Genomic DNA, 22,254 nt, shown 5'->3' with positions numbered 1-22,254 from the left:
GGCGGAGAGGTTCAGGGAGGTAATTCCAGAGCTTAGGGGCCCAGGCAGCCGAAGGCACGGCCGCCAATGGTGGAGCGATTAAAATCAGGGATACTCAAGAGGCCAGAATTGGGGAGCGCAGAGATCTCGGAGGGTTGTGGGGCTGAAGGAGGTTACAGAGATAGGGAGGGACGAGGCCAGGGAGAGATTTGAAAACAAGGATGAGAATTTTAAAATTGAGGCATTGCCAGACTGGGAGCCAATGTAGGTCAGCGAGCACAGTGGGTGATGGGTGAACAGGACTTGCTGTGAGTTAGGACACGGGGCAGCCGAGTTTTGGATGAGCTCAAGTTTACGTAGGGTGGAATGTGGGAGGCCAGCCAGGAGTGCGTTGGAATAGTCAAGTCTAGAGGCAACAAAGGCATGGATGAGGGTTTCAGCAGCGGATGAGCTGAGGCAGGGGCGGAGTCGGGCGATGTTACGGAGGTGGAGGTATGGTCATCCAACATATTTGATAAACTCTCAGGCCACCCGTAGTAGCTCCTGACTCCAATGTTGTGATTGGTCCCCAGACGGTGCAGGTCTGTTGTCTTGTCTAGAGGTGTACAGCTGGGGAGGACCATCCAGAACCGTAGCGGTCAACGGTCAGGGTCTGTAATCCTCCCGAATAGTTACTTTGCACCTTACTGTATTTATGTGTGGACAGGAAACTAGTCTTACAAGCCTAGACTTTGAGCGAGTCCTATTCTTAGAAACATATTAGTCCAAAAAGCATGCTTCGGATTACTTCAAACCGTACAGGCTGAACAGTAATTCTTGTTGTAAAGGATTAGACGGTAAACCCTAATGACCTATCAACATGCTTCATAGAACATGTAGGTGGATGTTTACACAATTTACCACAATTCCAATTCCTGATTACATTAGGAAGAGTATGCAGATTTAACAGTTCAGACACACACAGACACACACACACACAGACACAAACACAGATACAAACACACACACCCGCACAGACACACATGCACACAAACACACACAGACACACGCACTCACACACACACTCACAGACACAAATACACACACACCCACACCCAGACACGCACACACGCCCGCGCACACGCCGGCACACACGCCCGCCGGGGCACACCCATGCCCACACCCAGACACACACGCACACCCAGACACACACGCACACCCAGACACACACGCACACCCAGACACACACACACGTGCATGCATGCACACAGACCAAGGTGACTGGGTACAGCACCTGTCGCCGGCTGGGATCACAGCCAGAGCTAAGCACACGAGTGGGCTCAGATATGATGCACACTGCAGTTGAATAGCCTGCCGACAGTCACTGGCGAGGCTCGCGCACCAAGAACAGTTACAAGGTACGAGGGGGCAACTAGCGGCCATGGAACTGTCCCGGACAAAAATATCTCCTTCAGCTTTCAGTGAGAGCGCGTAAGTTGTTTGGTTGAAAATAAGAACGGACTGAGTTATTGTAAAACTCAATTACTTCAGTGTCAGGAAGTTACAGCTGCCGTCGAATTGAAACGGCTCAGAAGGCAAATTGTAAATTGTTCCAGTCTTCACTTCAATCAGACATTAAAGTAGCTTTCAGATGCAATTTGTGGCTGGAGCACTGTTGCCGCTCGAGGGTAGCTTAGTGTTCTTGGCCAACCTGTGTGTATATATATATTGGAGTGAAGAGGAGGGAGGTACATTGAGCATGCACGCTACATAGCAAGGAAGAATATAAAAGGATTACAGGGGAAGGGTAAGGGGCGGCTGGGATTCGCCTTTCTTTGCACTTTCAGTAAAAACACTAACTCTACAAAGTCGTACAGCACACTAAACCAGATTAGCATTGCACAGCCCTTACACAACTAAGAACATAAGAAATAGGAGCAGGAGTCGGCTATACGGCCACTCGAGCCTGCTCCGCCATTCAATAACATCATGGCTGATCATCGACCTCAACTCCACTTTCCTGCCCGATGCTCATATCCCTTGATTCCCTTAGAGTCCAAAAATCTCTCGATCTCAGCCTTGAATATACTCAACGACTGAGCCTCCACAGCCCTCTGGGGTAGAGAATTCCAAAGATTCACCACCCTCTGAGTGAAGAAATTTCTCCTCATCTCAGTCCTAAATGGCCGACCCATTATCCTGAGACTGTGACCCCTGGTTCTAGACTCTCCAGGGGGAGACATCCTCTCAGTATCTACCCTGTCAATCCCCCTCAGAATCTTATATGTTTCAACTCCCAAAATCTCTAAAGCTAGTTTACAGCATGCTCAGGAATGATCCTGGCAGGTGAGGCGGAGTGAATGTTTGCCTTTGTTACTACAGGGTTATAGCCTATGAAACCCAGGCAGAGAGGACCTGCGGGAAGGAGGGAGGAGGACAGTAGGAGTGTGTGTGTGTGCGCTAGGCCATTGTAGCAGAGCCTGGTCTCCAATCGTCTTGGATCCCCTTGCCATTGGACGAAGACCTTGCTCTGTCAAGCCCCGTGTGGTAGCTGGTGTGCAACGGCCACCCCACGTTAAAAGAATTCACACACAGGCATCTTCCACCCTTTAAAATGAAGCTCGGGACCTGGAACGTCAGGACCCTCACGGACAACCCCAGCTGTGACAGAGACAGTAGGTCCCGCATTGGACTCATCAGTCACCTGAGAACTCATTTTTAGTGTGGAAGCAAGTCATCCTCGGTTCCGAGGGACTGCCTAAGAAGAAGAAGATTAGTCTAACACCAGAACAGATGGTGACTGCCTGCGTACTTGTGCTCCAGTCAAAGACCTACCACTGGCACAGGCAAGGTGGGCTGAAGGGCCTCCTTCTGTGCTGCAAATTTTTTGTGCGGCCCGGTTTTTCTTCACACTTCCTCCGGCCTTCGGCAGTGCGCCCTTTTACCGCGCCATCTCTATGATGGTGAGGCCCAAGGCCCCGTATCTCAGGAGCCTCACTGTTCCGGCGCCGGGGATTTATCCTCATTCCCCCAAACGTTCAGTGGGCACTCCCGAATTTCTAGGCTCACATTTCTATACAGCAACTGATCCCATCCTCAAATCCCAAAGTGCTTCACAACCGCGACTACATTTGAAGCGTAGCCGCAGTTTTTTTTCCTGTAGACAAACGGGACAGCCAAGTTATGAGCAGCAAGATCCCACAAATGATAAACTAAGTTGGAAAAGTCTGATTTTATCGGTGTTGGTTGAGGGATGAATGTTGGCCAGAAGACAGGAGAACCATCTGCTGCACTTCAGACAGTGCCATGAGATATTGTAAATTTCCACTCGAACAGGCAAATGGACCTAGGTTTAATGCCTCCTCGAAAGATGGCACCTCTGACAGTGCAGCACTCCCTCAGGACTGCACTAGCCTAGTTTATGTGCTCAGGTTGCTGGAGTGCAGAATCTGTTGATTTAAGAGGAGTATTCTGTATTGTTACTCATCTCCTGAACTACCCAGCCCATAACCCTACAGATAAAGACCTAGGAGTTCCCTTGAGCAATATTATTGTATGATTACTGAACAGAAAGAAGAAAGAAAGACTTGCATTTATGTAGCGCCTTTCACGACCACTGGACGTCTCAAAATGCTTTACAGCCAATGAAGTATTTTTGAAGTGCAGTCACTTGTAATGTGGGAAACACGGCAGCCAATTTGCGCACAGCAAGCTCCCACAAACAGCAATGTGATAATGACCAGATAATCTGTTTTAGTGATGTTGATTGAGGGATAAATATTGGCCAGGACACCGGGGAGAACTCCCCTGCTCTTCTTCGAAATAGTGCCGCGGGATCTTTTACGTCCACCTGAGAGAGCAGACGGGGCCTCGGTTTAACGTCTCATCCGAAAGACGGCACTTCCCACAGTGCGGCACTCCCTCAGCACTGCACTGGAGTGTCAGCCTAGATTTTGTTCTCCAGTCTCTGGAGTGGGACTTGAACCCACAACCTTCTGACTCAGAGGCGAGAGAGTGCTACCCACTGAGCCACTTGCTGACACCTAATAAAATGAGACAGGCACATAATAAAACTCCTCTTGTCTATCTGAACAGAGGCATGAACCTGTTTTGAGTTCCATTCAGTAATACAGGAAACTTTCGATTAACCGGCCCCTAAATAACTGGAAATGTCGGTTAACCGGCATAATTCAGGAGTAGGTTCAGGTAACTTTTATTACTTTTATTAGTCCACTTGTTGCTGTGCAAGGGTGTGGCTGCAGCTGTTGCTAAGCTACAGAGACGCTTGCAACTTGTGGACGTTGTTCTGAAGCTGTTGCTAAGCAACAGGGTTTGTTGCTTTATACGATCTTTTACTATAGTGTTCGGTTATCCGGAATTGTTGCTGAACCGGCACCACGTCGGTCCCGTCCGTGCCGGACACCAGAAAGTTTCCTGTATTGCACAACGAGCCTAACTGCATCGGGAGCAGGCGAGCAGCTGCAGAGGTCTGACTCAAAAAGCCACTTGGGATAGGACAGAGCAGTAGGGGGATGTACTTCGAATGTGCTGATGGGTTTAAATGGTGAAAGTTTTTTTTTTAAAAGATCCCAAGATGACTCCTGGCTTAATCTGGAAAAACAAATAAAGGCCCAGGTTCCTCACTGTTTGCCCTTAGTATATTTTTTTTAAAGCGGCTAGCAACAAAACCGACTTTGTAAAGCAAAAGCAATGTTGTGGGTTTTAACATGATAGCAAAATACTGCGGATGCTGGAAATCCAAAATAACAACAGTGTCATAAATCGCAACTTCTACAAGAAGTAACTCAGGAAGTACTGCTGAACGGCCAGCTGAGGGCGCCGTCCGAGGTGTATAAATACTCGGGCGTGGGCCCACCTTGACCAGAGACAATGTGGAAACAGGAAGCTAGTGACTACTAACTAGACCTCCATGTTTTGTTACAAGTCGATTAAAGCCTTGCTTTATGTACAACCAAGTGCGTAGTGAGTCTTTATTACGTCAAACAGAAAATGCTGGAAAAACTCAGCAGGCCAGGCAACATCCGTGGAGAGAGAAATAGAGTCAACGTTTCGGGTCGAAACCCTTCGTCAGGACGAAGGGTTTCGACCTGAAACGTTGACTCTATTTCTCTCTCCACGGATGTTGCCTGGCCTGCTGAGTTTTTCCAGCATTTTCTGTTGTGGGTTTTAAGAGGTTTTTTTTCCCAGGTGCCTTTCATCGAGTCCGCAGACAGTCTCGGGTTATCGTCCATCTTCTCTGATGTTGCTGATCGTTGCTGACATGCCATTGATTCCCTCCAGTTGCTTACAAACCATATTCTTTTAAGAGGAAACGTTGGATCAAGTACGCGATTCCACAAACCCCCCCTCCCCCCCCCCCCCCCGACCCCTGTCACTCAATCCATATCCAGAGATGTTTGAAGCTTTAGACCAGAGTACAATTTTAGCCCATGGTTAAATTTGCATAAATTGTGTCAGCTTGGCTCAGTGGTAGCACTCTGAGTCAGAAGGTTCAAATCCCGCTGCAGGACTTGAGCAGATGATCTAGGCTGACACCCCAGTGCAGTACCGAGGGAGTGCTGCACTGTCAGAGGTGCCGTCTCTCAGGCGAGTCGTTAAGCAAAGGTCTTTCCCGTCTGCCCGTGTGGGTGAATATAAAAGATCCCATTGCTGTTTTGTCTTCTGAAGAGCAGGGAGTTCTCCAGACGCCCTGGCCAACATACATCCGTCAACCAACACCGGGTTACCTTATCGTTCATCTCATTGCTGTGTGTGGGACCTTACTGTGCGCAAATTGGCTGTCATGTTTGACTACAAAACAACACTGACTGCACTTCCAAAGTACTTTTTTGGCTGTGGAGTGCTTTGGGATGTCCTGAGGACTTGAAAGACCCCCTTATAGATGCAAGTTCTTTCTATTCATACTTTTTTTCATTCTAATTCTTTCCCTTTTCTCCTCTCATCCTCTCCCTTGACTCGTTCTGGGATGCAGTTCTTTGGGCGCTGGTAACACTTTGACAACTTGCCCAAGTTGCTTCTCTGTATGTGAATCTAGACAGTGGCTGCAGGCGAGCGAGTTAATCTCTGTGCCCAGCCCAATCTTTTTCCTGAAGTGCTCTTGTCCAGCAGGGATTGCTGGATTACGATCAGGAGCAGTCAAAATAGCATGGGATCTCACTCGGGCTGAATTTTATTTTTCCTCTGAAACTATGCCCAGTTATGCTGACGTCAATTGATAGCACCTCTACTGAGAGCAGCTACCTTAGCACAGACTGGGGGTTGAACCCCCGACCTTGCTGGCTTGTGCAGCTGAGGTTCGCACTGTCTTCACCAAACGAGACATTCAGGGGCACGTCTGTGGTTTATACAGAAATGTTGATGGCTACCACATCAGTCCTCCTCAAAGAAGGAGTCCTCTCGAGTGCCTGTTTTAAACTTTTTGAAAAGATCTTTTGTCTTTTTCTCTTGCATATTTCCTTGCATGAGAATTACCTACGATGACTTGCCTGCCAAACTGTTGATTGGCCATTGCTTTCATTGTAACTAGAATCATACAGCACAGAAGAAGGCCATTCGGCCCACCGTGGCTGTGCTGGTTCTTTGAAAGAGCTCTCCAATTAGTTCCACTCGCCCGCTTTTCCTTTTCAAGTATTTATCCAATTCCCTTTTGAAAGTCACTGTTGAATCTGCATCCACCGCCCTTTCAGGTAGTGCGTTCCAGATCGTCATAACTCGCTGGGTTTAGGTGGTAGAGGTCGCGGCTCCCAAACCCGCGACCTCTTCCACCTAGAAGGACAAGGGCAGCAGGCACACGGGAACACCACCACCTCCAAGTTCCCCTCCAAGTCACACCCCATCCTGACTTAGAAGTGTATCGGCCAATCCTTCATCGTCACTGGGTCAAAATCCTGGAACTCCCTCCCTAACAGCACTGTGGGAGCACCTTCACCACACAGGACTGCAGCGGTTCAAGAAGGCGGCTCACCACCCCCTTCTCAAGGGGCAATCAGGGATGGGCAATAAATGCTGGCTTTGCCGGCGATGCCCACGTTCCAAGAACAAATTTTTTTTTAAAAAGAAAAATTCTCCTCATCTCCCCCCTGGTTCAGTGTCTTGTAACAATCAGGCCAACTGAACTCAAATGACCAGTTTTGGAGATGGTCCTCTTCAATGCTAGTGCTTCTTTTGGAAAAAACCTTTCTGTGCTAACTTGATTTTAAACAGATTGTGGGTCAGTTCGTTGGGGGCCATTGCCTATTTTGACTCACTGGTTTCATCAGACACATGTAGTCACTCTGCTAAAGCTCTTCCCTGACATGAATCAGTCATTCATGAAAGAAAGACTTATGAAATAATACTGAGCAGCCTGCGGGTGGCGCTGCCCAGGGAGAGTATAAATACTCGGGCACGGGCCCAGCTTGCGCAGGACATTCTTAACAGGAACTAGTGAAGGACACAACTAGACCTCCATGTTGTAAAACAGTTGATTAAAGCTTTGTTTAACGCTTAGACCAAGTGTCGAGTAGTTTTCTTACATCACTCCCTCTCTCAAATGTTTTTTTCCAGGAGCCAACGAGGAAGATGAAGGTGACGACATGCTGCTGAAGCACCGGAACGAGTTCTGGTGGTTTCCCCACATGTGGAGTCACATGCAACCACATCTGTTCCACAACGAGACGGTGTTAGCCGAGCAGATGAAACTGAACAAGCAGTTTGCGCTGGTATGTCATGAGCTTGGGATCTGGAAACTGCAGTGAAGACCTTTTGTGAAGCCAGCTTTTCATTGCCCATTCTACAAATCGTGGGATTCACCAAACCTGCCCAATGCTTTAACCCAGTATGATGGGTACAATAAAAATGTTTAAATTCACAGAATCATACAGCACAGAAGGAGGCCATTCGTCCCATCGTGCCTGTGCCGGCTCTTTGAAAGAGCTCTCCAATTAGTCCCACTTCCCCTGCTCTTTCCCCCGTAGCCCTGTTACTTTTTTCCCTTCAAGTATTTATCCAATTTCCTTTTGAATATTACTATTGAATCTGCTTCTACCGCCCTTTCAGGCAGCACATTCCAGATCACAACAAGTCACTGCGTAAAAAAATGTTTCCTCATGTCGCCTCTGGTTCTTTTGCCAGTCACCTTAAATCTGTGCCCTCTGGTTACCGACCCTCCTGCCACTGGAAACAGATTCTCCTTAGTTATTCTTATCAAAAGCATTCATGATTTTGAACGCCTTTATCAAATCTCCTCTTAACCTTCTGTGCTGTAAGGAGAACAACCCCAGCTTCTCCAGTTTCTCCACATAACTGAAGTCCCTCATCCCCTGGTACCATTCTGGTAAATCTCTTCTCCTACCTCTCTGAGGCAGAAGAGGAGTGCAGAGATCTCTGAGGGACCTGCTCTCAGCAAATGTAGGTACTGCTGGGCCTTTCGGAGACGTATCTGGTCGGATTGCCAGGGTACCCAGAACGTGTCTGTCCCTCAGATATGCCCCCAAACCGGAAAGGTGGGCAGGTGAAACATCTGCCTCCCCACCTCCTCCAACACCTTGGGCAGAATGTCGTGTGCGTTGAGCAGTGGCCGGAGCTGGATTCTGTCCCAGATCCCAGTGCCTCCATCTGTATAGCCCAGAATCCCACCCCTAGACGGAGTGCACTCTCTGCCCTACATTGTTGGGGCTGAGTAGAGGGAGCTTTACACCCGATCCAAATTAAGCCTGAACTGAACAGTGTTTAACACCAGACCCTTAAATTGATCAGCTGCTCCATTCCCCAACCCAATCCACACAAACTTAATTTGGTAAACATAGCAACATTCAGAACAGGAGGAGGCCATTCAGCCCCTCGAGCCTGTTCCACCATTCAGTTGGATCATGGCTGATGTGTACCTCAACTTCATTTACCCGCCTTGGTTCCGTAACCCTTAATACCCTAGTCCAACAGAAATCTATCAATCTCAATTTTGAAATTTTCAAATGACCCCTCCAGCCTCAACAGCTTTTTGGGGGAGGGTGTTCCAGATTTCCACCACCCTTTGTGTGAAGAAGTGCTTCCTGACATCACCCCTGAATGGCCTGGCTCCAATTTTAAGGTTATGCACCCTTGTTCTGGACTCTGCCCACCAGAGAAAATAGTTTCTCTCTATCTAACCCTATCAACTCCTTAAATCATCTTACACACCTCAATTAGATCGCCCCTTAATCTTCTAAACTCCTGGGAATACAAGCCCAGTCTGTGCAACCTGTCCTAAGAACATAAGAAATAGGAGCAGGAGTCGGCCATTCGGCCCCTCGAGCCTGCTCCGCCATTCAATAAGATCATGGCTGATCTGATCTTGGCCTCAACTCCACTTTCCCGCCCGCTCCCCATAACCCTCGACTCCCCTGTTGCTCCAATATCTGTCTATCTCCACCTTGAATATATTCACTGACTCGGCCTCCACAGCTCTCTGGGGCAGAGAATTCCAAAGATTCACCACCCTCAGAGAGAAGAAATTCCTCCTCATCTCCGATTTAAATCTTTCAGCCCCGGAAAGGAAAAACAAAAGCTGGCGAATTTTGCTAGGATGCCGCGGGTGTGAAACAAGAGCCTCCTCAAACGGCGACGCAAAATAGCCGCATGAATGACTAAAGAGGATTTCTGGAAATGAATCTGCATTAATTTGTAGTCGCTATAATTTGCCCGTGGCTAGCTTCGACTTTTATTGAAAAGGAAAAGCATTGTGAAAATGTCTTCGTTATTTTGTATTCACCGAATTGCTGACGTTTTCTGGCTGGAACAGCAGTGAGTGCAGGCGATGAAACAAAAAAAAGCGACATGAGCAAGCACAGCCCCAGCTAGTTCAAAGGTGCTTCGAGCGCGGGTGATTTTCCGGTAGAATTTTGCCTCTTTGACAGCAGATCTTCAAGGGCAACAGCGTGGAATTATATATATATATTTTTTTAAATGACAAGTGACTGCCAATCTGATCCTTTGGGGCATTTTCTGGAAAGCGTCCAGTGCAGACGGGCAGTGGATTGAGCTAGTCAGCAGGCTGAGTGACTCACAAAGTCCTGTTAAAGCAAAAACCTAGGAAGAGGTGAGCGGCTAGCAACTGGAATCAGAAACCGATGATTTATACCGTGGCTCCATATAGAATAGGAATTTTTTTTTTTTACAAAAACAAGTCTAGTTAATTGGCCCTGAATTATTTTGCAGCATAACCTGCATTCTTAGGTTTTTTGGAAGACATATCTGGTTTTTAAAAAAACTTTTATAGCAGAATAAACATTTAAAACATCGTTTCAAGACGATTTAATGGCTTCCCCAGATGGCTGTTTGGGTTTACCCAGTGTATAGGAGGCTCAAAGAAACTAGAAATGTTGTCTCTTCAACCCCTCATCTCTGTCGAGTTAGCTAGTCTCAACGGTCCTTTGGTCACATTGGGAAAATTCCCCAGGGTATCTGCTCCTGACCACCCCTCCGGTTCACCTCACCAACTCGGCTGAAAGAAAGACTTGCCTTTATATAGCGCCTTTCACAGCCACCTGACGCCTCAAAGCGCTTTACAGCCAATTAAGTACTTTTTGAAGTGTAATCACTGTTGTAAAGTGGGAAACGCGGCAGCCAATTTGCGCACAGCAAGGTCCCACAAACAGCAATATGATAATGACCAGATAATCTGTTTTTGTTATGTTGGTTAAGGGATAAGTAAAGGAATCGTACAGCACAGAAGGAGGCCATTCGGCCCATCGTGCCTGTGCCGGCTCTTTGAAAGAGCCAGGACACCGGGGAGAACTCCCCTGCTCGTCTTCGAAAAAGTGCCGCAGGATTTTTTGACATCCACCTGAGAGAGCAGACGGGGCCTCAGTTTAACGTCTCATCCAAAAGACGGCACCTCCGACAGTGTGGCACTCCCTCAGCACTGCACTGGGAGTGTCAGCCTAGCTTCATGTGCTCAAGTTTCTGGAGTGGGACTTGAACCCACAACCTTCTGACTCGGAGGCGAGGGTGCTACCCACTGAGCCCCGGCTGACGCTGTGCAAGTCCGCATGTGTGGACTTCAGGCCCCTCGGGGATTCCTGTGCTTCCCCTCATGGTTCAATAGCCTGCAGACCGGCGAGGCTCACTGATGAATGCAGCCCACTTAGACAATGTACAAGCAGGCAATTGGCAAAAGAACCAGAGGGGGAGGTGAGGAGAATTTTATTTTTTACGCGGCGAGTTGTTGTGATCTGGAACGCGCTGCCTGAAAGGGCGGTGGAAGCGGATTCAATAGTAACTTTCAAAAGGGAATTGGATAAATACTTGAAGAGGAAAAAAAATTGCAGGGCTATGAGGAAAGGGCAGGGAGGAGTCGAACTAATTGGAGAGCTCTTTCAAAGAGCTGGCACAGGCACGATGGGCTGAATGGCCTCCTTCTGTGCTGTAAGATTCTATGTGGAGCTGCACCGCAGCCGAGCAAGAGAGGAGATAAAAGTGATTAGAAAATAATAGTTTACGATATTGAATTCTGTTTTTGATAGGCCGAAGAAAAACCCAATGCAGTTGTGTCTGCCCTCAGCTCAGGCTGGTACCTAGGTTGCTTGTTTCAGAGCTTCCGTGGATCAGCTTGTGGCCACAGATGAGAATGGGGATTTCCTTCGTGAGATAATCAGAATGTTTTTACGATTTTAACACATACAAAATTCTTACAGGGCTTGACAGGGTAGATGCTAGGAGGGTGTTTCCCCCTGGCTGGGGAGTCTAGAACCAGGGGTCACAGTCTCAGAATAAGGGGTCGGCCATTTAGGACTGAGATGCGGTGAAATTTCTTCACTCAGAGGGTGGTGAATCTTTGGAATTCTCTACCCCAGAGGGCTGTGGAGGCTCAGTCGTTGAGTATATTCAAGACAGAGATCGATAGATTTTTGGATATTAAGGGAATCAAGGAATATGGAGATCGAGCGGAAAAGTGGAGATGAGGTCGATGATCAGCCATGATCTTATTGAATGGCGGAGCAGGCTCGAGGGGCCGAATGGCCGACTCCTGCTCCTAGTTCTTATGTTAATCCGGTTTTTCCTTTGCTCTACTGCACACACAAGCCCACAATAGTTTTGCTGTGAAGGAAGGTGGGAAATATCCAACCAAACCTCGTGTGAATGAAGAAAATTCCCCTTTCACGAATGCCAACGCCAACCTGTTCCCTTGCAAAGACTTTCCTTCAACCTTAAAAAGTTTACTATTCCAGGCCAAATCCTGGATTCCTCCCAAAAGGTAGGATGAGCCAGTCCAGATGCTTGGATTGGATAAGCACCCTCTGATATTCCTGGGACATTTCTGACCAGCAACTACTTTCTCAATTTGGCACGAGGGTTGCCAATCCTCCAGGGTTGCCCTGGAGACTCCTGGAATTAATCTCCAGGACATTGCCGTGAGTAAAAACCCGGGAGAAAAAATCATAGAAGCACCGAGGAGGAAAAAAAAGTCTTCCTTGAACACTTTTAATGATTAATCATATAAATATTGGAGGTGGGTGGAAAGGCTGTTTGGCAAACAGACAAGAATCGTCCAATCGGGGAGCGAAGGGTGAGGATTGACGTATTGGGCGACCAATGGTGGAATCGTGGGGGCGGAGCAGTTGGAGGAGGGAGGTCATGTGATGGAACCTCCTGGAATACACCCAACCAGAGTTGGCAACCCTATTTGTCAGCAGCCTGGAGAACATTAGTTCAAGGGTTCTAACCAGTTTAGAAGCATCCTGACCTGAAGACCCCATCCTCTATTTTGATTGAGCTCTGAAGACCAATCCTTCTGAGGTCCTGTCAGTGTATATCCACACGGCCTGAAATCACACTGTGGACCACAGGCGTATGAACACTTAGGTGGTTGGTGTGAAATTCCTCTCTCTAGCCCTGTACTTCATGACCTACATTGGCTCCCAGTCCGGCAACACCTTGATTTTAAGATTCTCATCCTTATTTTCAAATCCCTCCATGGCCTCGCCCCTCCCTATCTCTGTAAACTCCTCCAGCCCCACAACCCCCCCCGGGATCTCTTCGCTGCTCCAATTCTGGCCTCTTGCGCATCCCAGATTTTCAGCGCTCCGCCATTGGCGGCCATGCCTTCAGCTGCCTGGGACCCTAAGCTCTGGAATTCCCTCCCTAAACCTCTCCGCCTCTCTACCTCGCTCTCCTTCTTTAAAGACGCTCCTTAAAACCTATCTCTTTGACCAAGACGTGTCCCAATATCTCCTTATGTGGCTCGGTGTCAAATTGTGTCTGATAATCACTCCTGTGAAGTGCCTTGGGACATTTTACTACGCTAAAAGGCGCTATATAGATGCAAGTTGTTTTAGTGAACCCATTTATTTTAAACAATTATAGAGGGATTTCAGATGAATATGTTCAGGGTTCATAGGCCAGTATCCCAGTGTGATTTCAGGACCATGATGCTCATTAAGACCCCAGGCCTTCTCCAAGTAAAATGGGACAGAGATCTCCAACTCAATTAGTCCCTCTTCATTCTCTCTGATAACAGAATAAGGGTAAGGTCCTTCAGAACATTCATTATCAGAACTAAACTTCTTGCCTAAAGGTTTTGTTGCAGCAAGGGGTCTTTGTATCAGGAGGTCAAGCAAACCTCTGCGGTTGTGCGATTTGAAATGGCCTTGGATTTAGATTATTCTGCACAGTTTCTGGGAAGAGCATCAATGCATACTAATACCACAACTCAAATATCTGCAGACATCTCGGGGTTAGAAACAATGAAATAGCATTGGCCTCCAGAGATATATGGGCCAACATTGCGAGGCTGTACTCCTAGGCCTGACAGTGAAGACGCAACTCGCATCTTCAGTCCTGCATCGTAGATACCAGCCCTGACACAAAGTCCTTTCGTCATCCAGGCACCCCTAACGAACACAAAAAGAAAGTACTGCGGATGCTGGAAATCTGAAATAAAAACAGAAAATGCTGGAGAAACTTAGCAGGCCAGGGCAGCATCTGTGAAGAGAGAAACAGAGTTAACGTTTCAGGTCGATGACCTTTCGTCAGAACTGGAAAAAGCTGGAAATGGAACAGATTTACACTTCATCTAGAGCCATCCTTTGTTTCTTAACCTGTCCCATTACCATCTCCTCTCGCCTTGAATATCTCTTAATGTCTCTTAACCTCTCCTGCCTTCTATCCTATCACAGACCTTCCCTTTTGTTCTTTCATCCCCTCCCCCCTTTTCCAGCCTCTTCACTTGCTTAAAAATCTGTTCCATTTCCTGCTTTTTTTCCAGTTCTGACGAAGGGTCATCGACCTGAAACGTTAACTCTTGTTTCTCTCTTCACAGATGCTGCCTGAGCCAGCTGAGTTTCTCCGGCATTTTCTGTTTTTATTTACCCCTAATGAACGCTGCTGACACTTGTAGGGAGGGATTAGGACAGGAAAGCAGGGTGAGGCCTCCCTTCCGGCGGCAGATGAGTTTGACAGACCTTGCGAAATGCTTAATCACTGCTGGAGAGCGCTGTGGACTGCTCGTGTTTTATTCATGCTTTTTTTGAGTTGAAATCACTGTGTGCCGCATTGCAATGACTGGTAATTTGCCTTTAATCGCTCAAGTAGGCCGGGGTAATGGGAATGCATCAGAATTTATTTGGCCAAGTGAAATGGCAGTGCATCGCTGTGTCAGAAACATTGAGCTGTGACGTGGCCACGGTTGCTCTCTCGGGGCCACACAAAGAGAAGTCTGTCCGCTAGCAAACGGACACTGGAGTCGGCTCCTGTTACCGCGTCTGTTATCAGAGATCGCTCATTTATAATGGACCTTTCCCCCATGGTTCCTCCAGGAGCCCCATTATCAGTCAGTGCAGCAGCTCAAGCCTTGATAGGATGATCCTCCCCAACCCAGGCTACCCCCAGCTGAATAAGGAGAGCTGGCTTTTCCTGATTTCCCGACAGCTCTATTATGTGACTGGGCTTGACTGTTTATTGAGGATAACTTCAGTGTCAACAGAAAACGCTGGAAAAACTCAGCAGGCCAGGCAACATCCGTGGAGAGAGAAACAGAGTCGATGTTTTGGGTCGAAACCCTTCTACAGAACTGAGAGAAAAGGCAGGAAATGAAACAAAAGGCCAGTTTGGGGGCTGGGAAATGGGGGAGGGGATGAAAGAAGAGACATTAAGAGATATTCAAGGTGAGACGAGATGGTAATAGGACAGGTAAAGAACAGACAATGGCTCTAGATGAAGTGTGAAATGCGCTGGCAGAGGGAGAGACAGCTGCCATGTGGGAGAGAGAAAAAAGGAAAAGGCACAAACCAAAAGCGTGGATAAAAAATATAAAAATATAATAGGGGCCGAGTTTATGATCTGAATTTGTTGAACTCGATATTGAGTCCGGAAGGCTGTAAAGTGCCTAATTGGAAGATGAGGTGCTGTTCCTCGAGTTTACGGTGAGCTTCCGTGAAACAATGCAAGAGGCCGCAGACGGTGAGGTCCGAGTGGGAATGGGGCGGTGAATTGAAATGACGAATGTGGGGTTTCTGACACACAAAAAAGTGTTAGCCAGCTCCACGCAATTTTCCCTCAAGTGGCCAATTAATTCCCAGCATGTGGGAAGCCTTGCTAATTGTCCAATTCGAGTCAGAAATCCCCACACTATGATGTCATCATTCGTGGTGCTTTCAAAGTGTCCAGCAAGCTTCTCCACCTCTGCTGGCTTCTCAACCACTCTTGCACAATGGCAGAGGAGCCTGCACCAGCTGCTGCCAGCGGCAGAGGCCGAGCTGCCTTCAAATTCGACAAGGCTTCACTGCAGGCATTATTGGATGGGGTTAGGGCCCACAGGGAGGTTTTCTTCCCTAGGTCAGGGAGGAAGAGGCCTCCCACTGAGACCAATGCTGCATGGATGCAGGTGTCAGCAGATGCCAACTCGCTGGGAGTCACCAGAAGAACCTTGGCATTACATCTCTAACTCCTTCCTTTACTCCCCCACAGTACCATCCAGAGCCCCCGTCCTCACTGTGGAGGAGGAAGAGGCTGTGCAGCCAGACTCCTCAGAGGAAGCTCCAACCCCTGAGGGCGCAGCATCAGCAGAAGTAAGCGCACCCAGCACCAGCGCAGACACTCACACCTCGGGGGAACCTTCGGGACATAGAGTAGTGTTGTCACCTGGTGTTTCACAGCTCACAAGTGAGCCTCAGCAGATTCTGGAGACAGGGACAGCAGTAGAGAGTCCTCGTCGGAGGGCGCAGGACTCTGCCAGCTCAGCTCAGCTGTGCTGCATGACGACCCTCTGCCTCTGGGTCCATCCGCAAGAGAAGAGGTGATGGATCTCCATGCACAGATGCAGGAGTCTCTGGCAGGTTTTGTCTCCAGGGTCGCTGCGAGTGCTGAGCAAATGGAGGAGTCCATAGCGACCATGAGCAAAGCCTTTGTGGAGTCATTGGCGCATGAACGCATCACCATGGAAAGGTTGGCAACCTCCATGCAGGAGATAACTCGCCAGGGTACGGAAAACATGGTGAGTGCTCATAAGAGAATGACATCTCTTGAGGAGCGTTGGCCATCTGTTGAACAGAGAAACCAGATCTTCATGGAAGTCCTTCTGAGTAGGACTGCCAGTGCAGAAACGGGTCCCACTGGCCCCCTAAAGTGCAGCAAGGTGCTCTCAAGCCACTTCCAAGCGCTGGCCCCTTCTGGCCTGTGCAGCTTCAGGTGAGTGAGCAGCAGCCTGGTGCTCCTGGTGCTCATCCTGCTGTTCCTGGTTCTGCTGCTGCCGCCTCTGTTGTTGGAGATCCTCTAATGCCAGGAAGGGAACGTCCCAAAGGCCTCCCATGCTTCTGGCAGATGCCTCTGTTGAGGGGACGCTGAGTTAGGGTGGTGAGAGGGGCTTCCCAGGAGCTCACACTGGAGAAGTGTGTGAGGCTCTAACTTTCTGCAGCTGCTCCTAAGGCTTCAAAAAGTTCCCCCAAGCCTTGATCAACAAGGTCCTGCAGCCTGCAAATGCTGCCTCTTTAAATCTCTTCAGCCCTCAGCGACCTGCTGCTGCAAGCAAGCAAGCCAGCTGTTTTCACGCCAGCTCTCAGCAGCGGGGTTCCCCGCAGGCGGGTTTCAGGTGGGGAAAGCCCCAAAGTCGCAACGGCACGGGAAAATCCACTTCAACAAGCAGATAATTGCTTGTTAGTGCTCCGACGACCAGTCCCGCCAGCGGCGGCCGGGACTGAAGCGGGGCGCGCGCGGAAACGGCAGTCCGAAAGTCGGACGGGGTGAGGAATCAGGCGGGGGTCATTTCCACATGAATGACAAGATTCATGTCACTGCTCAAATGTAACCACTGTGGGTGGGTTGGCAACGGGAACGTTGGTCGCACAACGGGAAGACCCTCAATCCCAGCCTCAACTGACCCCTGTGCTCAATCTTCGACTGGACGGTGAGCACCACAAGTGTTGCCAGGTTGTCTGAGGTACGGAGGAAAACTATCTGGGGGTGAGGGAAGGTACCTGTCAAGCGCCCAATGAAAGCCAGCACCTACGCAGAGTAGGGTATTGTGGGCTGACTTGCATAGAGGTAACGTACAGAGAGTGACTATGTTATGACGCCCCACTCCACGGAGACATGAGCGCCTAATCTAGGCTGGCACTCCAGAGCAGTACTGACAGAGCACTGCACTAACTTCAGGTGGATTATTAAACCAAAGCCCTGTCTGCCTGTTCGGGTTGATGTTGAAGATCCAATGGTTGAAGACCTGGGCCCACACTCCTCCCTCAACCAACGCCAGCAAAAATAGATGAACTGGCTGTCCATTTGCCAACATAGCCTTTGCCACCCCTCAACACGATTCATAATGTCTGAAACGTTGAGATGTAACGTTACGCCGTGGGTGAATTTTTCCTTTAAAAAAAAAAAAAAAAATTGGATTGTTCTGTGACTGATGTGAAGAAATCGCCGGGTTGAATTTTGTCTCCATAACCTGGGTGATAATCTAGTTCATAGAACCATACAGCACAGAAGGAGGCCGTTCGGCCCATCATTCCCATTCTGGCTCTCTGAGAGCTGTCCAATTAGTCCCACTCCCCCTGCTCGTTCCTCGTAGCCCTGCAAATTTCTCCTTTACAAGTATTTATCCAAATTTCTTTTGAATGCTGTGTTTAAAAAAAAAAAAAATTTAAAAAAAAAAATTAAAAAAAATTCTCCTCCTCCTCCCCCTCAGGTTCTTTTGACAAATTATTTTAAATCCGTGTCTTCTGGTTACTGACACTCCTGCCAGAGGAAACAGTTTCTCCCGATCTACTCTATCAAAACCCCTCGTAATTTTGAACGCCTCTATTAAATCTCCCCTTAACCTTCTCTTGTTATAGAACCCGCCTGATTTGTATTGCGTTGAGATCTGCGGAACGATCATCAGGCAGGTTCCATCAGATGATGTTTCGAGGGCTGTGCTTGCTGAAGTATTTTTTTTTCAGAATAACCTTTTCTAACCAGAGTTCCGAACTCTTACAGGACCATGGAATCCCGACCGACATGGGTTATGCAGTGGCACCGCATCACTCGGGGGTGTACCCAGTTCACACGCAGCTGTATGAAGCCTGGAAATCCATCTGGGGGATCAGAGTCACGAGCACAGAGGAGTATCCCCATTTAAAACCCGCCCGACATCGCAGGGGGTTCATCCACAACGGCATCATGGTGAGTGGCTAATCTCAGGGCCCGGTGATTTGTGGTCTGCTTAATGTGGTGAGTCACCCAGCCACAGATCACACTGACTTGTAAAACTCTCTCTCCCTCACCGCAGCTGCGAGTCATAAAGCCCAGCTTCCCCCCAGTGGGGCAAGTTGGGACTGCTCTCCCCAAGACTGTACAGACCAGGAAAGAAATTTATATAAGCGACCTCAAGATGTCCGATAAACGCTTTACAGCCAATGAAGTATTTTTTGAAGTGTAGTCACCGTTGTAATGTAGGAAAGGTGGCGGTCAATTTGCGCACAGCAAGCTCCCACAAACAGCAATGTGATAATGACCAGATAATCTGTTTTAGCGATGTTGGTTGAGGGATAAATATTGGCCTCAGGACACCGGGGAGAACTCCCCTGCTCTTCTTCGAAATAGTGGCCATGGGATCTTTTACGTCCACCTGAGAGAGCAGGCGAGCAACGTTCCCGATAAATTGCGCGGCGGTCTGGAGGTCCCGCGCAGGCCACTTACCGGCTGCTCAATGGAAATAACCGCGCGTGCGCAAAAATTTGAATGGGCCGCGCAGCCCATTAAAGGGACCGCGCACCCAAAAAAAAAACAATTTACAGGGAACATTGCAGACGGGGCCTGGGTTTAACGTCTCATCAGAAAGACGGCATCTCCGACAGTGCGGCACTCCCTCAGTTCCACACCAGGAGTGTCGGCCTGGATTACGTGATTGAGTCTCTGGAGTGGGACTTGAACCCACAACCTTCTGATTCAGAGGCAGCTACCCACTGAGCCACGGCTGACACTTTCTAGAGGTCCCAGGTTCAAACACTGTTCTGGGCTGAGGTAGCTGTTCTCAGCTTGGGGTGGCAGCATTGGGAAGCACGACAGATTGGCCTTCAGTTTCCCCTCTCCTGGGACTACTAATGGAGGAAAATCATCCGGGGATGCTGTTGAGTAATGACTTTTGGACAGGTCACATGTTTGCATCTTGGGTGGGGGCAGGGCCAGGCTCAGCTGTGATTCCCCCCCCCCCCATAGTGGCTGTCTCGGATCGCACCTGAAGAACAGGCGCTTGGATGAGGAGCAGAGGGCAACTGGTACTCGTGACCCTCTGGATTTCTCTGCCGTTGTCTTCTCCCACCAAGCTGGTAACACAGTGGGGCCTTGGAGGGGGTGCAGTGCAGATTCACCATAATGATACCGGGGTTAAATTATGAGGCCAAGTTGCATAGACTAGGCTTGTAATCCCTTGAGTATAGAAGATCGAGGGTGATTTAATTGAGGTGTTTACAATGATCAAAGGTTTTGATAGGAATAGGCCGAGAGAAACCTTTTCTTCTGGTGGGGGAGCCCAGAATAAGTGGGGATAACCTTAAAATTAGAGCCAGGCCGTTCAGGGGTGATGTCAGGAAGCACTTCTTCACACAAAGGGTGGTGAAAATCTGGAACTCTCTCCCCCAAAAAGCTGTTGAGGCTGGGGGTCAATTGGAATTTGCAAGACTGAGATTGATAGATCTTTGTTAGTCAAGGGTATTAAGGGTAACGGAACCAAGGCGGGTAAATGGCGTTGTGATACAGATCAGCCATGATCTAAATGAGGCGGAACAGGCTCAAGGGGCTGAATGGCCTCCTCCTCTTTCTAATGTCCCCAGTCCTCTTCCATTTGCTGTTTCGTGGCCAACCTGTTGGGAGATGTGTGGGGATAGTTGAGGGTGTTTTATCTTTTGATTTCACTCCCTCACTCCCCTCCCCTCCCCCAACATCTTGAGGAAAGTGCGTATCCAAGCAGAGCTGCCAACAGTGTTTGAGTAATCACAGCTCTCGGCCTACTTCCTGTCAACAACAACAACAACTTGTATTTATATAGCACCTTTAACGTAGTAAAACGTCCCATGGCGCTGCACAGGCGTATTTTAAGACAAAAAATTTGACACCGAGCCACATAAGGAGAAATTAAGGCAGGTGACCAAAAGCTTGGTCAAAGAGGTAGGTTTTAAGGAGCATCTTAAAGCAGGAGAGAGAGGTAGCGAGGCGGAGCGGTTTAGGCAATGAATTCCAGAGCTTAGGGCCCAGGCAACTGAAGGCACGGCCACCAATGGTTGAGCGATTATAATCAGGGATGCTCAAGAGGGCAGAATTAGAGGAGCGCAGATATCTCGGGAGGGTTGTGGGGCTGGAGGAGATTACAGAGATAGGGAGGGGGCGAGGCCATGGAGGGATTTGAAAACAAGGATGAGAATTTTGAAATCGAGGCGTTGCTTAACCGGGAGCCAATGTAGGTCAGCGAGCACAGGGGAGATAGGCGAACGGGACTTGGTGCGAGTTGGGACACGGACAGCCGAGTCGCTCCTTGATACGGCTTGTTAAAGAAACAATGCACTCTGCCACTGGGCAACTTTAAATTCTGTTCTGAACTGTTGATAGCAAAACATGTTAGTTGGCACCAGAGAGTGCCATTTGTTTGGGGGGAAAAAAGTCAATTACTAATTTACTGAAAAGCAGCGGTCGCAATGGAGACATCAGGTTTATTAATTCATAATTAAAATCGCGTGTAAACGTTTTGAATTTGTGCACCGAACACAGCAGCACCTTCAGTGAACAGGTTATGCAATCTGTAGCGTATGTAAAATAACTTCGTCAATAGTTTGTTATATTTAAAGGTGATTGGCAAAAGAACCAGAGGCGACATGAGGGAACATCTTTTTATACTCAGCGAGTTGTTATGATCTGGAACGCGCTGCCTGAAAGGGCGGTGGAAGCAGATTCAATAATAACCTTCAAAAGGGAAATTGGATAAATACTTGAAGGGAAAACATTTGCAGGACTATGGGGAAAGAGCAAGGGGGAGTGGGGCCAATTGGAGAGCTCTTTCAAAGAGCCGGCACAGACACGATGGGCTGAATGGCCTCCTTCCGTGCTGAGATATAATAAATAGCAGCTGTACCTTACAGAATACACACCACTTTCTGTAGAAACATAGAAGATAGGAGCAGGAGTAGGCCATTCGGCCCCTCGAGCCTGCTCCGCCATTCAATGAGACCATGGCTGATCATCCAAATTCAGTACCCTGTCCCTGCTTTCTCCCCATATCCCTGGATCCCTTTAGCCTTAAGAAATATATCTAACTCCTTCTTGAATATATTTAATGAATTGGCCTCAACTGCCTTGTGTGGTAGAGAATTCCACAGGTTCACCACTCTGGGTGAAGAAATTCCTCCTCATCTCAGTCGTAAATGGCTTACCCCTTATCCTTAGACTGTGACCCCTGGTTCTGGACTCCCCGACCATCGGGAACATCCTTCCTGCATCTAGTCTGTCCAGTCCTGTTAGAATTTTATAAGTTTGATCCCCTCTCACTCTTCTAAACTCCAGCGAGTATAAGCCCAATCGACCCAATCTCTCCTCATATGTCATTCCTGCCATCCCAGAACATACAGTGTGAATAAGTAAAATGTCTGGCAAAGGTTTTTAATCTCTACTGTTTTTGCCGGTTACGGATAATGCTGCCAGAGTGTTGGGAGCCTTTCAACGTTGTTAGAAGATTTTGCGATTATTTTCGAATAAACTTTAATGTTAGTGCATGGGCTGGTTTGTGATCTTACACCGTGTTCTTGTGGAGTGAAGCTGAAAGCAGTTAAGAAACAAGTAACCTGTATTCCAGCGATC

At 48.4% G+C, this 22,254-nt stretch overlaps 1 protein-coding gene and 1 long non-coding RNA gene across 2 annotated transcripts in view; one reads left to right on the top strand and one right to left on the bottom strand.

Moving 5' to 3' along the window:
- The window catches only part of LOC147098634 (uncharacterized), a 679,602-nt gene that overhangs the window by 546,078 nt on the left and 111,270 nt on the right, over nucleotides 1-22,254 (bottom strand). The window lies entirely within an intron of this gene.
- ndst2a (N-deacetylase/N-sulfotransferase (heparan glucosaminyl) 2a) overlaps nucleotides 1-22,254 on the top strand; it is a 172,383-nt gene that overhangs the window by 81,377 nt on the left and 68,752 nt on the right. Inside the window, exons 4-5 of the mRNA XM_085970595.1 lie at nucleotides 7,525-7,679; nucleotides 18,406-18,591. Of these exons, the coding sequence (XP_085826721.1) occupies nucleotides 7,525-7,679; nucleotides 18,406-18,591 (341 nt within the window). The remainder of the gene's footprint in view (nucleotides 1-7,524; nucleotides 7,680-18,405; nucleotides 18,592-22,254) is intronic.

This window comes from Somniosus microcephalus, chromosome 29, assembly GCF_052327205.1.
Source record: "Somniosus microcephalus isolate GS21.2 chromosome 29, FLI_Smic_1.0, whole genome shotgun sequence".
Classification (NCBI taxonomy): domain Eukaryota; kingdom Metazoa; phylum Chordata; class Chondrichthyes; order Squaliformes; family Somniosidae; genus Somniosus; species Somniosus microcephalus.
This window is presented reverse-complemented; position numbering and strand designations above follow the sequence as displayed.